The sequence below is a fragment of the Channa argus genome, chromosome 14 (assembly GCF_033026475.1).
Source record: "Channa argus isolate prfri chromosome 14, Channa argus male v1.0, whole genome shotgun sequence".
NCBI classification, from domain to species: Eukaryota; Metazoa; Chordata; class Actinopteri; order Anabantiformes; family Channidae; genus Channa; species Channa argus.
In genome coordinates, this window is record NC_090210.1 from 24,744,203 (window position 1) to 24,760,931 (window position 16,729).

Genomic DNA, 16,729 nt, shown 5'->3' on the forward strand with positions numbered 1-16,729 from the left:
AGAAAGAAAAAAAGAAGTGATTAGGCACAGAAATAAAACAATAAATGGTTCCCCGGTTTTTCAGTTCGGGGTAGGAAAGTGTCTTTGCATCATTTTAATTTGCGTCACAAACTACATATATGTTCTTGGATGCAAATGCTAAATTATTACTTGTATCCACTTATTTATTAAAGAACAAGAAGAAAAATCCACTTCATTAAAAAGAACGCAGTGCAGGTGGAGAAAGACATTTCCCATGTTACTTCGCGCGCACGGAAGTACGTCATTACCCGTGACCTTGGCTTTCTTCTTCACTTGGTTTGTAACAGGCGCAAAGGAAGAAGAATGGCGAATAAGGATCCTGGTGTAAGTTTTTTATTCTTTTATCTTGTTCTAAACGGTCTTGTGTCATGTATTCGCGTTGAGTTTGGTGGAATCTTCTTGCCGTTTCACGCTCTTTCCACGTCGGTTCGTCACATAGTAAGTTATTTTAAAAGAGAACGTGCACGTGAGTCAGGCTGACTGAAGCGACGTTAACGTTAAGCTAGCTCACGTTACAGTAACGTTGGGCAATTTGTTATTTTAAGTTTTATTAAGTTTCCAGCGAAAGCTGAAGACAGATGTTAAAGGTGGAGCAGGTGTCAAAACGAATTTATCTCTGTTAACCTTCTAGTAACTCTGCTGCACAAATGCATTAGTTTGTTCGCAAGCTTTGGAAGAGACGTCAGCTTTCATTTAAAAATACAAAGATTAAAAGTCCCCCGCTCATTCCTTCATTAGTTCACTTTCATTATTGCACCTAAAACTTGATTAAAGTTAGAAGAACTGACTCTTGAATTTTGTTACCATCTGTTACTGAGCATTTAAGGTAAATGTCACTTATGCTAATAGCTGCAAGAATCCACCAAGCTGCATAGTTATTGACTCCATTTGACGTCTGGAAGCCAACAAATAGAAACAGTTGGATACAAACTTCTACACACCAGCCTTTAATATAGTTAAAGTGTGAAGGGGTGTGTGTGTGTGAGAGTGTCTGTGTTGACCGACAGTCAGCCCAGTGTGTGTTGTGTCCTTGTTAACGAGCCCCTTTTTCTGCTTCTGGTGATGCAGGGTTTTTTGCAGCAGCTGCGGCAGATCGCAGGCAGGATGTCGTCAGGACCTCGGGGGGCAGGACTCGGTCTCAAACTGCTGATCGGTGCTGGAGCTCTGGCGTATGGAGTCAAGGAGGCCACATACACAGGTGACCCCCCCCCCCTCTGGTGAGGTGTGATAGAGGAGTTCAAGGTGCAGCAAGACAGAATACGTGTGTCATTGAGAGGGACCCAGGTGGAACAGTGAGGTTACAGGGAGCAGAGGTGAAGAAGGTGCAGGACTTTAAGTACTTAGGGTCAACGGTTAAGAGCAACAGAGAGTGTGGAAAAGAGGTGAAGAGGCGAGTGCAGGCAGGTTGGAACAGGTGGAGAAAAGTGTCAGATGTGTTGTGTGATAGAGTATCAGCGAGAATGAAAGGAAAGATGTTCAAGAGGATGCAGAGGACAGGGTTAGATGTGGCGACCCCTGAAAGGAAAAGGGAAAATAATGGATTAAATAAAAAAAAATATGTGCAGCAGTAATGTTATTACCCCTTAAACTGCACTAAGTTCATAGTTATTGTATACTTGTACTGCTGATACACTAACTAAATAAAACTGTTTCTGTTGTACCTGATACATTGGGTACATGAAGCTGACAGTCATTGTGTACTCATACTGCAGTTGAAGGAGGACACAGAGCAATCGTCTTTAACAGAATCGGAGGGATGCAGATGGACACAGTTCTCACTGAGGGTCTCCACTTCAGGTAATTATCAGTGTTACCATGGTAGCTTCACTTTTTTTGTAGTAAGTTTTCAGATACGTCATATAATATATTATAATTCATGATGTTCATGGGATGTTTATTCAAACTGTTAATTTAAATAATATATAGATGAGTTGCTGCTTCTTTACTCTGACACTGTTTGTTATGTTCAGGATACCCTGGGTCCAGTATCCCATTATCTACGACATCAGAGCCCGACCCAGGAAGATCTCCTCACTCACTGGAAGCAAAGGTGAGACACACACACACACACACACACACACACACACACACACACACACACACACACACACACACACACACACACACACAGGAAGCTTGGTCTGCTTCAAAGATGGAAAGATTCTGTGAAAAGTTTAAAGTTGAAGAGACTGTTAAAATCTGATGAAGCCTTATGAAGGTTTAGGGGATGTTTATTTATTTATTTCCCCCCCCCCCCAAATTGTCCCAAAACATTATTCTAACCATTGGGGCGTCTAAACAAATTAGTACAGTGTCATTTGATTGTAAAAGTACCAGGATTTCATAAAATATTTCATATTTTTTGGTAAGTGTGAAAGCAACATGAAGCCATATCACATATCTTTGTACCCCCAGTTTCCTGTTCATAGTTAGGCTACTAAACCAACCAGAAAAGAGGAAGGAAAAAAAAACAGCTTATTCCCACAAGAACAGACTCTCTCCCACTGGGTCTGTTCAGGTTGGGTGACCTCCAGCAGCAAGCTTCCTCCCTAGAGCCTGGGAGCAGCCAAGCACAGGAAACCCCGCCTCACTCAGCAAAAGTTAAACTACTAATGTTGGGGAAAAAAACATGAGAGAGTAGAGAAAAATAACTAACTGACCATTTGATGCGGAGAATCTCTGTGCAACTCACCAGAAAGCTCAACTCCCAAACTCATGGTTTTTCATACTCTGTTTATATGTTTGTTATTAGTAAAGACTGCATTTTGTCCAGAGTCCAGCGCGGTGGTGGAGTGGCTAGCACTGCCGCCTTACAGTTAGAAGCTTCCTGGTTCAGATCCACCTCCTGGCTGCAGTCTTACTGTGTGAAGTTTGCATGTTGTCCCCATACTTTTGTGGGTTTACTCGTACATATACGTACACACTACATAGATGTGCATGTTAGGTCCATTTGTGACTCTATACTGCCCATAGGTGTGAATGTGAGTGCTTGTCGGTTTGTGTATATCACTCTGTGTTGGCCCTGAGACAGACTGGAGACCTGACCAGCATGGATCCCACCTCTCACCCTAGAAAAGCTGGGTAAGGCTCCAGCCTCCAACCCTGAACAAGAACAAAAGCCCAGGTCCCAGAACAGTTTCAGTAGACAATGTGGGCTTTTCTGTTTTTTTTTTTTTACTAGGTTTCATAGATTTACTGAGTCTGAAAATAACTTACTGACTGAGCACTGGGAACAGGTGAAGAGCACAGGGTCAAATGTTTATGGTTTTTATACAAACTCAGAGTTTTATTAAAAATATTCAGTAGTGAAAACACACAATGAACCAGGAAAGGAGAGCATTTGCTAAAATCACATTTTCTGGTTCTGACAGTTTTTGTCCTTCCCTTGTTTCTAACAGACCTTCAGATGGTGAGCATCACACTGCGGGTTCTGTCCCGACCGATGGCATCAAACCTGCCCTTCCTCTACCAACAACTGGGACTAGACTACGATGAGCGTGTGCTGCCCTCCATCGTCAATGAGGTGCTGAAAAGCGTGGTGGCAAAATTCAATGCCTCACAGCTGATCACACAAAGAGCACAGGTAAAAAGACACACCTGCTCACACTGTAGTAACCTGTGTGATGTAAATTTACGTATACATGCAGCAGATCACTGTTGGCTACTCAACTTTATTGACTGATCTCATGGAAACGCTAACTGCTTATGGCACATTACTGTGTTAACTCCAGCTGGTGCTGCCCTTTGAGTGACAGCAGAAGAAGAGCTAATGTGGAAATTTGGCCCTTTTCGCACAGATCTAAAACAAAGATTTTAATTATTCAGTGAATTTAGTGTATTGCCCAGCCCCAAGTGATGTAAAAGAAGAGCAGACTGACAGATGAGTGAAATACACCGAGGCATCACTCCATGCTGTCATTAGATGTTTGACTGAGTGGTGAAGATTGTTCCGTCCGGGTTTAAATGAAACATGTCTTTGCTGCAGGTTTCCCTGCTGATCCGCAGAGAGCTGTTTGAGCGCGCCAAAGACTTTAACATCATCCTGGACGACGTGGCTATCACTGAGCTCAGCTTCAGTCGAGAGTACACAGCCGCTGTGGAGGCCAAACAAGTTGGTATGTACTCACAGGAAGATGGTTTGTCATGCACTCACCCACGGCTGCTCATTCGATCTCCACCTCTATTATTAAGTGTGTTACTGAGAAAGCTGGGGCTATCACAGAATCCATAGTTTGACTTCTACATGTCTTACTCTTTAATGGAAGGTGTAGTGAGTGAAATACGCCACAAGAGGTCAGTCATGGTACAGATACTTAGTTACAGGTTCAGGTGTTCCAACACATGTAAGGCTGTGTGGTCTGTTTTCTACAAGCAGGCTGTGGTAAAAGCAGGTAACACTGCGAACAACTGGTGTCTAGGATGCCCAACAATCCTGACTTTTCAGCACAGCAGAGAACCCAAAAGCACCTTTTGCCCAGTTTATAATTCTAGGCCAAATTATTCAGACTTTATTGTCTATGGCACCAGAAGTATCACCTTTGAACTTCTTTGAAGATCATTGAACACCTCATCTTGAACTTGAACTATTTCAGTTTGGTTTGCCGTTTGCACTTTTTTGTTTCAGCAGGTGGCAAAGGGCTCAGCAGTATGCCAACAGATCTGCTACGTTGGAGTAAACAGGATTTTTTCCTGCTCATAAGATGACTTTCCTTTGTGTGCATTTTGTCGCTTTGTTATAATTAATGCGTGAATGTTAAGTAGTTTTTCTAAGAAATTGTTAACCTGTGCACACATCTGTTTGCACCTGACAGATCACAAAATTTGAAAACTTTGAACTGTGATGAATAGAAACTCAAGGTCAAGTAGCTGAACTGTTCCACTGATTAGACTCAGCTGGAACATGATCAACAATAACGCTCATAGTGGATTTTGTATTTATTTAATTAAAAGGGACATTGCATGTTAATGAATATTACATTAACCTATCACTTAAATTTAAAAATTCCAGATTGTAGCCCAAGGCTAATTTCCATCTATTGTCCCACTTTTTAATGTAATGTAAGTCAACAACATTTCAGATCGAGTGAGAATGAAAATGATGGTTACAGCCCTACCATGATCCAAGACTACAGCATCAGTCATGCTTTAAAAGATGCCCAAATATTGGAAATTGTAATAGACCCCTGTGTATGCACAGAGGATCAGGGATACATATTTATTATCCTGCTGCTGAGAAGTTACGTTTAGGAACTTTGTTAGCTGTTAAGTGTATATTATTTGGACGCTGTAAGAAGCTGTGACTTTTGAACGAAATAAGTAACTTCAGGTCAGGTGATGTGTAATATTCCCAGAGGAGGCTCAACTTTGCATCCAGCTGATGAGTTAGTAATGTTTTATTCATTATATGTGAATGAAAATCTGTCTGTCTGTTTGTCTCCAGCCCAGCAGGAGGCGCAGCGAGCTCAGTTTTATGTGGAGAAGGCCAAACAGGATCAGAGGCAGAAGATCATCCAGGCTGAAGGAGAAGCTCAGGCTGCAAAGACGGTGAGCTGATGTCATGTGTTACAGCAGGAGCTGCAGCTGTTTGTGCAGTGCAAATAGAAATCGGGCACACACTTATCAATGACTCTTTTCACATCTTACTGATGCTGTTGAGTCTGCGTGTGGGCAGGTCTTTGCAGCTGGTTAGACATCCAGTGCAAAGATTGAAATCAGGAAGAGCGGGAGCTTGGGCCGAACCATCTGGGGGTGAAAACAAGTTGAGATGTTTGTTTTTAGAACAATATTGCAGTGGAAATGTGTAGATAATATGCTATTTTTAAACCAAACCAACATCAAACAAGATGTGATAATACTTACTGCTGTGAGTAAGGCCACAAACACACACAATACAATACAGTCTCATAATAACAATTTAAAAACATTCTGTGTTGGAGCAGCACATTTATCACCATGACTGTGGTGAGAGGAGATGGCTGTGTTGTTTTGATTATTTCATTTGAGTAGACAAATTTTGTTTTGTTTGTGTTTTTCTTCCCCCTTGTGGTCTTGGTATTTGTCGTGTTTTCCATCTTCTGATACACATACATGCTACATAATGAGCTGAACATCTAACAAGAACTATGATCTTTACCACTGCATATTATGTATAGACATTAAGTAGCATTCGTGTTCTATAATAGTTTTGAATTGAGAGTACAGTGTATCCCATGCATCATAGGATACATGTCTTTATTCTTATATTTCCCACAGTTTGAGCTTCTCAAACACTGCAAAACCCTAATTATACAACAGAGTTTTAATCTGTGCAACCAATGTTTTTCTGCCATCTGGCTGAAACAGCCAATATAACATCTTCTTGAATACCAATAGCTGGGCATGGAAATCAATTTTATCTAATCCATGATAAATCTCTTCATATATCAAGTAGACAATGCAAACCTTCCTAAATCAACTAATACAGCCCCGTTCCTCACATTTATGCTGGCACACAGAAGTTACAAAACGATGTCTGGACAGTCTCATTACATTCCACTGGCTCAAAGCCCCGTTTCTTCATTCCATAACACAAAATGCAAGCAACCATAAGGTAAAACCGAAACAAAGCCTGGTGGTAGATGAGTTTACATCTACGAACAAACCTTAGTAAGGACAGAATGGCCTTCTTCCCTTGACTTGTTCAATGATGATTCTTCCACCATGACGGCTGTGGTGTAAACTATATACGCAGATATTTATAACAATTAACTACTTAAATCTGCTCATCAATTAAAAAATGTTTCATTCTTATTTCCTGTGAAACGACATGAACATGAAAATGATTTCAACCATTACTTTTCCACCAATGCCTTTCTTAATGAGAGTAGAATGCAAAAGATAATGGTGGTTTGCCTTTCATATATTTTTGAAGCGCTTACTGCAAAATCAAAATAGAGATGCAATATATACTAACCTCCCATTTAAGATTTTGGTGAACATTTTACCAAGTACATTAAGTAGTGACATTGCTTTGTAATTTCCAGCGTCATTCCTGTCACTATTCTTATTTAATGGACAGGCCACAGCCTCACACCACACCTAGAATAGTCACCTGCGTCAAGAACTTAGTTATGTAAGCAGGCATGATGGGACATAACACGTTTAATGCCGCTTTCAACGTCTCAACAATGATGCCGTGTTGTCTAGGAGCTCTATCACTCATTAATATAATGGTTTTAGAGATTTCATCATAAATAATATCACTGTCTAGAGTTTCCACATAATTAGAAGTTTCAGCATCATGGTTATTTACATAATGTTACAAAAACATATAATCAGCATCTGTATCAAATTTTCACAAATATTATTAGATTGTTCATTGAACTTTGCAATACTCTTTCTTCCACAACTTATCTAAAATATATAAATTCTGCTTTTTCTTGCTATTGCGTAACATTTTTTTAAATGTTCGCCTCTCAGTGACGTAAATATTCAAGCCCCTCCCATTACCTGTTGTTCTTAACTGATTTTAAAGCACTACATATTTTGTAATTTCCTGAGCTGCGAAGTCTTTTTAAACACGGGCCTATTAATCAGGAATCTTCCTGCCTAATGCAAACAATCTGTTTGCATTTACACCATCTTCCAATAAAGTAAAAACGTTGGTTAGAAAAAAAAACCTTCATTCATAAGCTATTTGCAAAAACAAAGACTTGACCTTTCTAGTTTTGTCTGTTTATAATTAAGAATATTTGTTACAAATGTCCCTAATGGTATATAATTTATCTGATTTGTCCACATCCAGTCCCCAACCAGCCTAAAAGTTCACATGATATAGTAAAGTAATCAATGCTGTGAAGTTACCTTCAGTGTCTTTTAGAAACTCTTTCATTTAAAAAAATAAAGATATTTAAACTGTGACATAATATTTCCATTTTCCACACCAGTTAAAATAATTATTGGTATAATATCGTCGCACTCAATGTAATTACTTTCTTCACCTGTTCTACAAATAAAGTCACCTGTAGTAGTGGTGGTAGTACTTATATTGATTTCAATTCAACTTTATTTACATGGCACCAATTCACAACAGTCATCTCAAGGCACAGAATAGTTCTATAAGAATACATCATATCCTACTTGCTCTAACATGCTCTACATGTAATTTTGCAGTGATATGTCATTGTTCTCCTCTCTGTTTCTATGATGTAGATCCTTCAGGGAAAAGTGTAGAAGAATAGTGTAGTTATCAAATAGCCCACTTTCTTTGTTGGAGTATAAAAATGGACAATCGACAGCTTGACTGTAGATCTGGGAGAAATGTGTCACAATAGAGTTGTACACACCTACACAGATGCCTCCGATAAACTGCACTCTGACAAATAATTGATTTGCCCCACAGAATATCCATAAAATCGCTGTTATTAATCTTAATTTTTAGATGACGATTATCATTCCTGTCAGTCTGGTCTCTTTTTGATGACAAAACGAAGAGTTGTTAAAGCTCATTAAAACAACGACTCAGAAAAGCTATAAAAAAATATCAACAGATTGTTTAAAGAGAGCAGCTGTGTTTCCAGGCAGCAGCAGCCTGGTGCTGCTGTCGTTGTGTCCCGGAGGTGTTTTTGTATGAACAGAAGGTTTACCTGCTGTGATCTGTCAGGTGTGTGTCAGATGGACAAGGTGGCTTAATTATACAATAGCATTCAAACACTGAGATGATTCAGCGTTTCATACACACAGAGAGAAGAGAACACATTTTAAAACGAGCAAAAAACAAATCAATAAGACGAAATAAAACCTTTTTAAATGGCTAAATTGGAGCAAGTGGATCAATAACACAAATATACTGCAGTTACAAGTGTAGTGAAGGTTAAAGATGTGCACAAAGTCAGATTTAACACTGTACTGATCACTGACAGATGACTTAAATGACACCTGTAGGCAAAAGTCGGTGAGTATTTTGCCAAGTGGATGGAAGTATGAGCAATCATAAGTAGTAATAATGTGGAGCCCTGTTTTTGCATATAATGTGACATCAGCTGCCAGTTACATTTATTCTGTGAATGTGAAAATTATCTGTTATCAAAGTGAAGAAAATATTAATGGAGTAGCTTCACATTTTGCTGATAAGTGCTGTTTATGGTTAAAGATATATAAAGGAGGTGTGTCACCATTAATGTTGATGAGTAAAGTTTTTATTGCTCATCAATAAAATTAAACTACTACATTTACCACGATTTTAAATATCACTTACAAGTTAACTAGTAAATTATACAAGATGATTTTCCTGATGTGACGAGAATTGATGACCCAAGCACAGCAGCTCCCAAAAACCTGATGTACCACCAAAATGTAAAAACTCCAAAAGTTCACAAACAAGTTCCTTAAAGTATGAGAGATTTTTAACAGATAACAGACTGATTATACTTTTACTGACTATCCAGTAAGTTATTTTACTCAGGCGCTACCTGCAGGTGTCTCTGCGCCTGCATCGAGTAAGGACCACTGTCTGCTATTTACTGATCTGTGACGATGAAAAACCTGCAAACAAATCAGCAAGAATGCATTTTTTTTCCTGTTACTATTAACTTCTTAAATTTTCAGTGTGGTCTTAATTTAGTTTAGATAAAACAATGGAATAATACTCCTACCTGAATACACATTTAACATGTTATGTCTTCTGCTCATTTTCTATCTCATTCTCTGGTTTTCTCCTGACCAGTCATCAGTGTTTATACCTCTGTAACACTTGACACACTGACTTTAATGACCTTAATATTAGTGGACAGCGCTTTCTACCAGTTGAGTCAGTTTCCCCAACTTTTTTTTGTTTAATAACTGGCCATCTGTGGCTCAGGAGGTAGAGCAGTTATCCACCAGGGTTTTTGGTTAAATTTCCAGCTCCTCCGGTCACATGTTAATGACTACATGTAGTCATTTAGCAGAAGCTTTTATCCAAAGCGACTTACAAGTGAGATACAAAGCAGCAAAAATCTTAAGTCAAGGGAAAAAAACAACAAAGCGAAGTCCTATCAAAAAAATGTATGTTTGTTTTAATAGGCCTACATTTTTTAATTTGGAAAAGCAGGTTTGACTTTGGAAGTACAACATCTCAGCAGCAACTTGCCTAAAGTAGCATGTGGTATGAAAAGTTCAATTATAAACCCTGTTATGGCCGATCGATATATCGTATGTTGTGTCTGCGGGTACAGCACAGTGATAAAGTGCTTTACTGTATTTTGCTGATGTAAAACGATCTAATTTAAGCTCATTAACACAAGAAACCACGTCAAACCTTTACCTCCCAGTAAATTCCTGCTGATGTGAACACACTTCACCTCCTGATGTTAAGCAAACACTTCACACAAAAATGCAGTAATGACTTTTGCTGTGTGTCAACATGCGTGAGTGTTAAAGCTGTGCAGCGACACGCCTGCGGCTTTGATCCTCATCGCCATTGCTGTTGTTTTAGCACAGATCATCACTTTCAGACTGGCTCAGCCTGCTGCTAATCAGCCTCAGGCTGGTTTATGTTGTCTACTGTACCTGTGTAACAATATCTGACTGAATACACTGACACTGTAAATGTTTGTGTGATTGTTGCAGCTGGGCGAGGCTTTGACAAAGAACCCAGGCTACCTGAAACTCAGGAAGATCCGGGCAGCACAAAACATCGCCAAGACGGTGAGAAATTATTTGTAGCTACTTTGAGCGCCAAGTATCATGAGTGCAAACAGAAGGAATTTGGCTACAGTTTAAACTGCTACTTCCTGTTTGTGTCCAGCTTTTGAGTCAAAACTTAAAATCTTTCACATGCACATTCCAGTCATTCTCCCTACTCTTCTGCTTGATATTACCACAGTCTATGCACATGCTTGCCCTTTATAAGCAAACAAGCGTACTCACCTGCACACACACATTCATAACCATAATTGAGAACAAACAGTAGCTGCTCAGGGATCTGATGGAGATTAAAAGATTGTGTAAAAACACGTACAGTGATTAAAGTCTGACATTCTGCAGCATGAGAGCAAAAATGTATTGTAACATGCATGGAGGACAATACTAATCAAATTGGAAACCTCACAAATGTAATGATCATACATATGCACATACACTTATTTTCCTAACACAGTCAATGACTTGGTCAAAACCCTGAGCAGAAACAGGACATTTGATCCTGACAACCTAAAGGTTGTAATTTAACACTGAGGATATACCTCGCAGCTGCTGCTTCTGCTGTGACATCCTCTAACTACAGCAAACACTCTGCTGCCTCAAGGCTGCATAAAAGAACCTGTGACAAACCCCAGACATGTTACACACATGACAGAACCCTGATTTGATTCTTTTCAGGTAGACAAATTGAGTTACGTCTCGGTAAAGAGCGTCTGTTTCATCTCTTTTTATCATCCGAAAACATCCAGAAATCAGATGCTATCAGGGAATGTGAATGAGGGCGTCACTAGATGGCGCCAAATGAACATGAAATGTCAAAGATGGAACCAAACTGTCACTGAACCTCCTTGAATTCTCTCCTGACCTCTGATCATATCCACCTGCATCCAGGATAAATTTAAAAAAATGAATTTCTCATTGAATAGATAGTGTTTTATTGTGAGAAACAGTCAGCATTCAAACGAGACATCAGGTGCAGTGTGACACCTGATGAGTGTTGGGCCTGGATGAAGTTGTCTCGTGATGCTTTGTGCTCAGACTCAGAATCAGCAGCTTTACCTGAATTAATTTGCTCTCTGAGCAGCTTTCTCCTGACCCCTCAGCTCAGTGTAGGGTTCTGCAGGTCAGTCACATCATCGGGACCAGGCCATGTTTTTCCTGGACTGATGCTGAACGAGCCTCAGTGAATCAGCTCAGTGTCGAAGCTCTGACAATGTTCCCATTGTGGCCGACAGCAGCAGCTTAGTGAGGCTGAGAAACTTTCCACCTGTGCTCAGTGTGTGTGTGTGTGTGTGTGTGTGTGTGTGTGTGTGTGTGTGTGTCCTACAGGTGGCACAGTCCCAAAACAAAGTGTACCTGAGTGCTGACAGCCTGGTGCTCAACCTGCAGGACAAAGACAACTTCAAGTGAGTCTTCACACAGCAGCTTTTATCACGTGTCATGTTGGTCATCTCCAGATTTGGGGATGTTCCTGTTAGATGTTCATCTCACCCGATTCCCTAGAAATATATAAACATGGTGTTCTACGGGATAATTAAGAGAACATGAGGGGAACAAGAACTGTGTCCAAAACAAACACAATTGTAAAATTTGCACCACTTTGAAGTCTGGAACTGATCAAAGTCTCAAAGTGTTAAAGTATCGAGTTTTGAGTCCAACGTTTGTTTCAGACCTTTAAACTTTTTTTTTCTCTAAATTCTTTTGCTTTCTGTTGAGAAACAAATGGCAAAGGCATCTGGATTTAATCCGATCTGCTGGTGGACTCATGATAACATGATCATATTGTTGTTTTGTTTAGTGGGTTAGTGGTTGTGGTACATACTGTATTGACTGTGCTAGAGGTCCTGTACTGTTCCTGGCTTATTTCTACACAGCAAAATATCTTCTATAGTGATATATTTGGAAATCATGACCTTATCAAATTAATCATTCCCCCCCTCTGAGACTAACCCCTCTCACACTGGACCCAAGTCGTCGATCTGAACAGGAGGATTTACCTGAATGTCAGATCTTATACTGAACCAATGAGCTGTAAAGTGTTTTTAATCTCCAGTCTCTCATCTTTCTTTCAGTTTGTTGTTGTCGAAGTAAGAGGACCTGTCTTCCTGTCATCTGTTTATCATCATACCTTCAGTTCCAGTCCTGCAGAAAGGAAATCCGGTCATTTCTTGCCACACCCACTGCTAATCAGGTTTTCAGTCTCATCCGAGTTCACCTAAGATAAGCTGATGGAGCTCTCTCACCAAGAACTTGTAGACTAGGAGAGACAGATGATCTCTTTCCAACACATTAACTCAATCAAACCAACATCCTGTAAGCTCCATTTAGGTATTAAAGATGATTTATTTACCTGAGACTTTTCTGTCCAGTCTCATTATTCAAAAGTTAAAGTAATCACAATAAAATTCAGGACACTGGCTGGTTCACAGAAGGCACCACAGGACTCTCTTAAAGGGTCATTGCTGAGATCTTTCTAAAACGCTTTAAGACCTTTTAAGAAACCACCATGTCATTGTTCCTATATCTTCATGTATTGTAGAAAAATGTGGTTGAGCCGCAGCTGTGATTATTTTCATCATCTATTTGATGGTTTTTAAAATGTCAAACTGTGAAAAATGCTCTTTATGGTGGTTCTGTGCTTCCAAACAGGTTCAGACTAGCAAATAGTATTTGTAACTTTTTGTCCTAAATATCTCAGAAGATTTAATTAGCACACTTGGTTATTTTCTGTTATTGGCAAATTAACAAACTTCAAGCTTCAACTCGAAAATAACTTCCTGCAGAAATAACTGAGAAAACTTTTTTCTAAAAACAAGTTTTCATAAATCACTACAGGATTTTCTTCTGACGTGCAACAGCCAACAAATGTTAGTGGTTTGGATGAAATGGCCCTTTAAATGAATAATAATTAAAGAGACGCTTTAATCTGGAGCTTTTTTCCTGGTATGTAAAAACCCATAGAAACGTAACTGAAATATAAATGGATAAATCCGTTGGACACTTCTGACTGGTGTGATGCTGCATTTCATTTTGACCATTCATATTAACTTCTAGTAAAGAGTTTATCTAATCTGTCTGTGCAGCAGCCTCCACCTGTGGGCATCACATGCACAGCACACGCTTGTATAGTATTAAGTAAAAGCAGCCACTTGTTCCAGCATAAAGACTGAAAACGGAGGGAAACCGCTTGATTCTGTTCTAAGGCAACAAAATCCTGTAAAACCTGATTTATTTTGTCGTTTGTTTCTTGTTTTTGTTGGATTATTCACCTTTTGCGGTGACAGCTGTAGCTGGAAGGTAGATTTTGCTTTACTGGACTCGTTTACTGCATAAACCTGAGCAGGCTAAATGTATCTCCATCTAAAGCTCGATTTATGGTTTGTATTGAACTTTGCCATAGATTGTAACAACTGGGATTGGTCCAATTTGGTAGCATCACATTTCTAGCTTACAATGATTCAAACAGACTGTCTCCACTAACTAAAAACAAACAGCCAACTAGTGGTTGGTTAGTGTGACTGCAGAGTTACCAATAGAAATTCTCACAATGTCATAAATTTGATGCAGATGTATAAATCTGTCTTTACTCTTCAACTAGTAACAGAAGGTTTCCAGACAAATAAAACTGCTCCTTTAATCTGTAGTAATGATAAGATCATACTCATAAATGGGACCGGAAGTAGTGTAAGTGCTGTCATGCAGGTAGAAGTAGGGTATGTCAGGTGCGTTTGGTGTGATGGACAGTAGCACAGGTGGGAAATTCAGATCTGAGCAGGTAGAAGCTGCAAGTGACGCAGGACTCAAACATTTCAGGAAATGTTACATAGAGTAAAGCCTCTGCTCATTGTTAACACCAGAAAACACTGATGTGAAACAAACACGCAGAATCCCACTGCACTAATTAAATGTATGTCTAATAAATAAGTTTCTCTGAAAATCAAAATGGATTTGACTTTGTGCTTATTCAAAAGACTCAGTTCATTGATGCATTAAAGCTACAAATGTATTTTAGGTTAGAACATATCAGTGACATTAGTTTCTATCTTTTAGTTGTAAGATGCAAAGACTTTAACTCAAAACAAAATGAGATTTGGCCTCAACCTCCTCCTTAGAGTCCCAGAAGACTTGACGAAGACACGAGTCCTTCTTGGTAACGGAGTTGTAGCCATGGATGTGATCACAACATATTTAGGTCCCTGAGGATCAGCTTAAGGATCTGACATCACGAGCTCAGTTTGTTTGGTACAAGCTGTTTGCACTTTGATCACAAATTCCTTCCATAGATTTCTTTTTATTTTAACATTGTGCCAGTGTCCATTTTTGGTTTGTTTGGTTAAAGAGAATGTCCAGCTGGACGAAGTACTCAGACATCAAGAGTACAAATAAGCAAACTGTGAGAATACTTTTATAATGTTACAATTTCAAAGCAACTGTCAGATGCTTTCTTTCACTTTCTTTCTTGCTGTAATCATCCATCCTGCTCATACTGGTCTTTAACAGAGACTCGGTGTAAGTAACAAGGGGCCACAGTGCAGGAAGTGGATGTCTTCTAGCATCAGAGCCTTTTTTGGTACAAAACTCCCTCTTTTTACACTGTTCCCTTTTTTCTAGCTTTACTTTTAACAATATCCATTGGATTTAGTAAACATTGCATATTTGTTTTATAATTTTCTGTGCAAAACACGTGCGTTTTTGTCCCCTCACTTCCACTGCAGGGACGTTATAAGATCAGTTCCTATTTTTTAACTTAAGAAACTTTAGTCATTCTCTAAATTAATCACATTTCTAACAAACCCCCCAAACAGAAGCTAAAGCTCACATTTAGTCTAATGCAGAGCTCTGTTGTTCAGTGACATGTTGCTTAATTCCCAAACGCTTGGTCAAAGTAGTTTCAGAAATTTTTGCCCTAAATGCTCTGAATCACCATAATAAAAATCCAACATGCTGAGTTGACTGGTTTGCTTCAGGCCGCTGTACTAAGTTATGTGTATTTAGAGGATGAATCCACAAACCTTTGCACAGAAGCTTGAAGATGGAAAACACTGAACAGCTGTTTACATGTTTCTGTCCTGATCAAACACAACTGGAAACTGAGGGGGAAAAAACCTTAAACTGCGCAGCGTAAAATATGTCGGTATTAGTAAAAGCAGAACAAGCTGTTTGAACCTGGTTACACATGAGCGACTGCATCCTCTCAAACTGATGTTTTTTATGTTAGAGCTGATGTGCTTACAAAGCAAAACCACGTTTGACGGCTTATTTAGTGAAACCTCAACACTCTCGTACAAACTGCTGTATGTGGATCTTTTCTCAGCCTAAAAGCAAGAGTGAGGGGCAGTTTGCCACGTGCAGAAAAATCAGTTCCTGCAGGGTAGAGGGGCTTTTTGCCACCTAAAACATCCTGAAACAACAGTAGAGCTGTTTGCATCTACGTCTTTCTGGCCACAGGCTTGTGCCAAACTGAGTGATGATGGGCAGTTCACATGAGCCAACCATCAGAACCAAGAGTCGGAAGAAGAATGGATTCTGACATGAAGGGCTTCATCTGCCACTTGGAGGCAATTTGGCATCAGATCACTTGAAGGAACATCTGTGATTAGCAGTTTGTGTCAGGAACCTGAAGGCAACAAAGACTGGAAACGTGATGAGGAGGAGATGATGGCAGGAGCAAACTTCTTTAATTCAGAAGGCAGGAAATGCTGAGACAAAGACAAGATGATGCCAGTCCAATCTGTTGACACGAAAAGGATGGACGCTACGTACGACATGTCAGATTCTGGTTTTAGTCGCTGAGTCAAGTTGTTTTTCCAGCAGAGACTCGTGGCCAGAAAGCGGAGGTGGAATGAAGTTTCCCTTTGGGCTTGATAAAGTATTGATAAAGTGATTGCTGAGAGCAGGAAGCGACTGAGGCCCAGCACCTTCCTCACTGCCCGTTCAGTTTTTCAGCCATTTATTCCTGATTAACAGCTCGCTAATGCTGATGATTTGAGGCCTTCAGCTAATTTCCTCCGTCACATGACCCTCATCATATCTCCCCCCCCTCGTCTCC

General features: G+C 39.7%; 1 protein-coding gene across 1 annotated transcript; it reads left to right on the forward strand.

The window, feature by feature from the left end:
- The first annotated feature begins 200 nt into the window (after positions 1-200).
- On the forward strand, positions 201-13,036 carry LOC137098417 (prohibitin-2-like). Its single transcript, XM_067474641.1, has 10 exons — positions 201-345; positions 1,090-1,219; positions 1,734-1,818; positions 1,992-2,071; positions 3,420-3,604; positions 4,007-4,136; positions 5,462-5,565; positions 10,609-10,686; positions 12,010-12,086; positions 12,753-13,036. The coding sequence occupies exons 1-10, from the start codon at positions 325-327 to the stop codon at positions 12,769-12,771; spliced, it is 909 nt and encodes a 302-aa protein (XP_067330742.1). The 5' UTR covers positions 201-324; the 3' UTR covers positions 12,772-13,036.
- Positions 13,037-16,729: the final 3,693 nt, after the last annotated feature.

Bases quoted from the DNA above. Each gene is read 5' to 3' on its own strand.
- LOC137098417 (XM_067474641.1), top strand. From the start codon at position 325: ATGGCGAATAAGGATCCTGGT. The intron at 1,220-1,733 runs GTGACCCCCCCC...CTCATACTGCAG, and splicing joins CAAGGAGGCCACATACACAG to TTGAAGGAGGACACAGAGCA. The intron at 5,566-10,608 runs GTGAGCTGATGT...TGATTGTTGCAG, and splicing joins AAGCTCAGGCTGCAAAGACG to CTGGGCGAGGCTTTGACAAA.